This window comes from Nicotiana attenuata, unplaced genomic scaffold, assembly GCF_001879085.1.
Source record: "Nicotiana attenuata strain UT unplaced genomic scaffold, NIATTr2, whole genome shotgun sequence".
NCBI classification, from domain to species: Eukaryota; Viridiplantae; Streptophyta; class Magnoliopsida; order Solanales; family Solanaceae; genus Nicotiana; species Nicotiana attenuata.
The window spans coordinates 90,987-96,889 of record NW_017672199.1 but is presented as its reverse complement, the minus strand read 5'-3'; the positions used below and the strand labels follow the sequence as shown (position 1 = coordinate 96,889).

General features: G+C 37.4%; 1 protein-coding gene across 1 annotated transcript; it reads left to right on the top strand.

Annotated features, from left to right (window-relative positions):
- The first annotated feature begins 234 nt into the window (after nt 1–234).
- Nucleotides 235–4,776, top strand: LOC109212274 (uncharacterized ATP-dependent helicase C29A10.10c-like). The gene is made up of 10 exons (XM_019375908.1): nt 235–330; nt 409–510; nt 748–904; nt 1,046–1,599; nt 1,684–1,695; nt 2,628–3,191; nt 3,300–3,610; nt 3,675–3,972; nt 4,058–4,382; nt 4,508–4,776. Exons 1-10 carry the CDS (start codon nt 235–237, stop codon nt 4,774–4,776), a joined length of 2,688 nt encoding a protein of 895 aa, XP_019231453.1.
- The last annotated feature ends 1,127 nt before the right edge of the window (nt 4,777–5,903 follow it).

Sequence of the window (5,903 nt, the reverse complement as noted above, 5' to 3'; positions counted from 1 at the left end):
TTCTTGGTCATTAGGGGATGTGCTGAACAGAGATCTTTATAGAGACAAGGTTTCATTCTTTCTTCTTGTCCATATACATGCCTTGAAAGTATTTCTGAGTAGTGTTTTAAAGTTATTATTATTGACCATGTAAAAATATTTATACGATGAACAATCAGATCACTTATAAGGTAGGTAACCGGTAAGTCTTTAGTGAAAATGGTCACTATGTTTTATAAATAGTGTAAATTTACAATGATCAGTGTATATAACTTAAATCTTTTTGAATATTGTCCCCAAACAATTACTGCCTCTGCCGAGGGTCTTCGGAAACAGCCATATCTTCACAAGGTTGGGTAAGGTCTAGCGTACACACTACGCTCCCCAAACCTCGCTTGTGGGATTACACTGGATCTGTTGTTGTTGTAGTTGTATACAAATTACTGCCTCTGTCTTGTTTTTGTATATGGCGAGTTCCGAAGTAGCAAAGGTTATGGCCAATGCCGGCCTGAACTGGATATGGCCTTCCAAGTTTGTTTTTCCGTTGTAGAAAGCGTTTTGTGTTTCTTGCATAATCACATATGATATACATTTGAAGTCGAATTTAGATCTAAGTTAGTGGATTTAGAGTGAGTATGATTATAATATGCGATACATTTTAACTTTATTCATATGTGTACATTTTTTGAGTTGAAAGTAATAAGTTTAGTTGAACCTACAGAGTCGTATTAGATTCAGGTATATAATAATATAACTGCATTGACCAAGAGTGAAGTTGAAGCCTATGTTGCTCGGACTCTCCGAAATGCTGCTGCATCCGTGTCGGTTCCTCCAATTACATTTGAAGGATTCGACATGCTCCCGGCGACATTGTCGGAGAGTCCGAGCAACAGAGGTTGCAGCCTTGCGCAGTGGAAGGTGTCAAGTTTGTTTTAATAGAATCATATGCAGCTCTTCCTCTTGTATTTATGTTCCTAGGGATCCCTGCTCTATTCTCATTAAACATATATTGGTCTCTGTGTGATTTGCCGAGTGATTAGTCCTATTCTAATGTGTTGGGTTAAAGAAATTCCAGAGACATTCTTGTCAACTGATCATTACTTGAAATCATTCATTACTCCACTTATTGAAGAAACACATGCTGATTTGCTCTCAAGCATGTTCACAGTTTCAAAAGCCGCTGCTCTTGAGGTTCTTGGCGTCGAAAAATCAGAAAAATTTAAGCCTCCCAAGAGTTTATATTACGAGATTTTGTTGAAGAGCGCGTTAGAGGGTGAGAAAATTGAAGCAAAATATAAACCCGAGAATGGAGATTTGATTGCACTAACAGATGTGAGGCCAAGAAGAATTGAAGATTTGAACAGGCCTAAGAGATCTTATCACATTGCTATAGTTCAAGGGATTGAAGATGAAGATTCATTTTGTATACCTATCCTGTCTTCGAAGCCTATTTCATTTCAGAAACATAACGTTGAAAAGGGTGAACGAGGGGACAAGCTTTTTGTTGTGATTCTTTCTAATTTGACGACAAATGTGCGAATATGGAATGCTTTGAATTCAGACCAGGAAAATGCAAACCTGAAGATCATTAAGACTGTGCTGACAATTGATCCAAATATTGTAAGTAAACCTCTTTTCTCAACTACGTACACAGGATTTTGCGCATGCAGTGTAGACTGAGTCTGGGATTTTTGTGGTTCTCAGGCTTTACTTTCTGTACTTTGTATCATTTTCATGTAGTGTCAGTCTAGTGTGGGTGTGTGTATACAGTGGCGCAGGCAGGAATTTTTATTAGTGGTGTTGAAATTCATAGAAAAACGGAAATAAAAACTTTAATTGTCATACATCTCGACAAGAAATAGCCTTAGTTCAACGTTTTGCTAGAGTCTTAAGTTAGAAAAGGTCCAGAGTTCAATTCTACTTAATTATACTCCCTCTGTTCCATTTTATGTGAACCTATTTTCTTTTTGGTCCGTTCCAAAAAGAATGACCCATTTCTAAATTTAGTAACAATTTAGCTTAAACTTACAATTCTACCATTAATGAGAAGCTTTTATAACCACACAAATACTCTGGGCCCCTTTTTGACTTGTTTAGGACCACACATTCCAAAAGTCTTCATTTTTTCTTAAACTCCGTGCCCAGTCAAACAAGTTTATATAAATTGGAACGGAGGGAGTAATTTTTAACCACATATATATGAGAAAAATACATGCTAGTTGAGGTTCGAACCTCTGACCTCTTAGAGCAAAATGCACATAACCAACGCGCTAGGAGACAATCCATATCAAGTGGTGTCATTTTTTCCTACTTATCCGTTTTCTCACCGTGTTAATACATATTTTTAATAGTAAAATTTTTCAACAAAGTGGTGTCGCGTGACACCGCTTCATTGAGTGCATCCGCCCCTGTATATATGTGTGTGTGTGTTGATTCTTAAAAATTATATTATTTACATGCATATGTAAGTAAAACTATTACGAAGCAATGTCGGATGACACCTCTTACTAAGGGGTACCTCTTCCATAATTTAGTCTTATTCTTTTATTTTATAGCCAGTCTGAAGGCATATTCTGAACTCTTCCTCGATTAGTTTTGATTCCAATGATCAATCTTTTGACGTCCGTTGAATTTTCAATTGTCCACAGGGGGAAGTAGATTGCTCTCTTTGCTCCGGCAAAGAATCTAAAACTAATGCTATATCAAATTCAAGGGCCGTGATTCAGTCTTTTGGGCTAGACGATGCTCAACAAGAGGCGGTTCTAAGTTGTATTGCAACAAGAGAATGTGGTCACCGGAACACAGTTAAGTTAATTTGGGGTCCTCCAGGAACTGGAAAGACTAAAACAGTTGCCTCCTTAATCTATGTTCTGTTAAAAATGAAATGCAGAACTCTGACTTGCACTCCTACGAACATTGCTGTGTTGGGAGTTACAAAGAGGCTGATGCAACATGTACTAGATGGTCTAGTATACGACACTTATGGTTTAGGAGACATAATTTTATTTGGTAACGGGAAAAGAATGAAGATCGATGATCATGAAGAAGATCTGTTCGATATATTTCTTAAGAACCGTGTTGATGCCCTTGTTAGCTGTTTGTCACCAAATACTGGGTGGAGAATTGGTGTGCAATCCATGATAAGTTTGCTCGAGGATCCTGAAGAGCAATATAGTAAGTACAAAGAAAATGAAGAAAAAAAGGAAATTGACGTAGATGAGGAGGAGGAAGAAAAAGGAAACATTACCAATGATCAAGTACTAGATAAGAATAGGAAGAATAAGTTGTGGAACAAATTTGTCCTTGAACCATTGAAAAAGAACAAGAAGGCGGCATCAAAAGATACACAAATTTCTCAAAGGAGGAACAACTCGAGAGCAGATGATGAAGCGAACAAGATCAAGAACGAAGGGGAGGCAAGCAAAAAAGAAGCCATTGTTTGGACATTTGAGGAGTTTGTTATCAAAAGATTCAAATGGATACAGAACCAGTTAATATTTTGTCTGACAAGCTTGTACACTCATGTACCTACTTCGTTCGTTCCACTAAAAGTAGCTAAGGAAATGATCAGACTACTTGCAATGCTTCAAACTCTTGGAAAGTTGTTTGCCACTGCGGAAACTTCTGGAGGGTTAAGAGAAATTCTACACGAGTTGTTACAAGGAATAAGGCGATACGTTTTGCTAATCTTCTTGAAACACGGAATGCCTAAAAGTATTGAAATTTCTTAGTGCGAGTATCTCTCTTCCCAATTTAATCTTTGACTACCAAATTCGAAGTTTTTGTCTAAAAGGTGCATGCTTGATTTTCTGCACTGCTTCTAGCTCATCGAAATTACACACAGACGGAACGACACCACTTGAGATGGTGGTAATTGATGAAGCTGCTCAGCTGAAAGAATGTGAATCCACTATTCCTTTACAACTCCCAGGTCTGCGCCATGCTATACTCATCCTTGATGAGAAACAATTGCCGGCTATGGTTCAGAGCAAGGTTATCTTTTAATCTTTTCACGGCTTGTTTTTAAAATTACTGTGCTGTTCTTATGTCATTGACAACTTGTATCTGTTATATGCAGATCTGTGAGAAGGCTGACTTTGGCAGAAGCTTATTTAAGAGGCTGGTAATTTTAGGACACAAGAAGCACCTTCTTAATGTTCAATATAGGATGCATCCAAAAATCAGTCTGTTCCCAAATAGTGAGTTCTATGAGAAGAAAATAACGGATGGTCCTAATGTAAAAGCCGCGATATATGAGAAGAGATTTCTTGAAGGAGATATTTTTGGCTCCTATTCATTTATTAATGTAAGTAGTGGAAATGAGGAGATTGATGACAAGCACAGCACGAGAAATATGGCAGAAGCTTTCGTTGTATCTGAGATAGTTGCCAACCTTCATAAACGTAATACACTTTATCTTTTATGTACTTAATTTCAGCTTAAGATGAACATTTCTAGTTTTCTCTATTGTATCTTGGTACCCGTGGCAATTGAATAGGCAAATCTGATATTATTATCTGAATTACAGAATCTGTATCTTCGAAACAAAAAGTCCGTGTTGGTTGTATATCTCCTTACAAGGCTCAAGTTTTTGCTATTCAGCAAATCCTTGGCAAGAAATATAACACAGATGTTAACAGTGACTTCTCAGTGAATGTTCGTTCTGTTGATGGTTTTCAAGGGGGTGAAGAAGATGTTATAATTATCTCCACTGTTCGTTGTAATGGACGTGGATCGGTTGGTTTCCTTTCTAATCTTCAGAGAGCAAATGTAGCACTGACTCGAGCAAGGTACTAATTTGCTGCACAACATTATTGCATTTCAAAATGTTTGAATATCAAGGATGGTTCGAATTGGCTATTCTTATTTATTGTTGTCTTTCAATGGCCGTTTTGCAAGAAGCTAATATATGAACATATCCGTAATTGTTTCCTTGGCTTTTTATGCAGATACTGCCTTTGGATATTGGGGAACGGCGCAACTTTGGTTAACAGTGGCTCCATTTGGATAGACGTTGTTACTTTCATGTTACTGATGACAAAAGATTGAATCAAGCAATTACAAATGCAACCATTGAGCTTGGCCAAATAGAAACATTACTTAGAACGGACCTATATTTGAAGCAGTTAAGTGGAAGGTATACTGCTTTGCCTTCATTTGGTCTATGATTTCTTTGCTCATTACTTGATGGCCAAATAGAAACATTACTTGATGGCCAAAATTTACAAAAGTGTTAGTTTTTGTCTTGAGGGCTTAAACTCATTTGTTTTGTTTTCAAATGGAGAGCTAACAGGTTTTTTGCTGTTAATTGTTGACCGTCTAAAGCACTAAGATATCATTTAGAAAATTCCCTTTTACTGGAAATTGTTGCTCCCTGATTGTTACTATGAGATTCTACTTTTTCTCCTCTTTTTCCTTATCGTCTTTTGTCTCTCTCATCTGTCTTTCTCCCCCCTCTTTCTTCTTCTTCTTCTTCTTCTTCTTCTTCTTCTTCTTCTTCTTCTTCACCTTTAGCCGAGGGTCTATCGGAAACAGCCTCTCTACCTCCCCAGGTAGGGGTAACACATTACCTTCCCCAAACCCCACTTGTGGGATTATACTGGGTATGTAAAACTTCTTTACACTTCCAGTGTTTTATAAGCTAAAACCGTATAAAAAATATACACATTTTAGGATATTGAAGTACTACTCCATTTAAATGTTTAGTCTTTTTTTTTTCCGGATCTAAATTGCTGGTTTTTAGGATAAATGAAAACCATTGAAATGGTGACTTTACAAGTCTTCTTGTTGTGTAGAGACTTAATACTTCCAATGACTTGGCCAATTGCTGGAAATGCTGTCTCAAGAACTAGCTCAGCTCATGGTGATCGAGACCAGAACTTGGCACGTCACCTGGCAGCTATGAGTTTGAGGGACAAACCAGG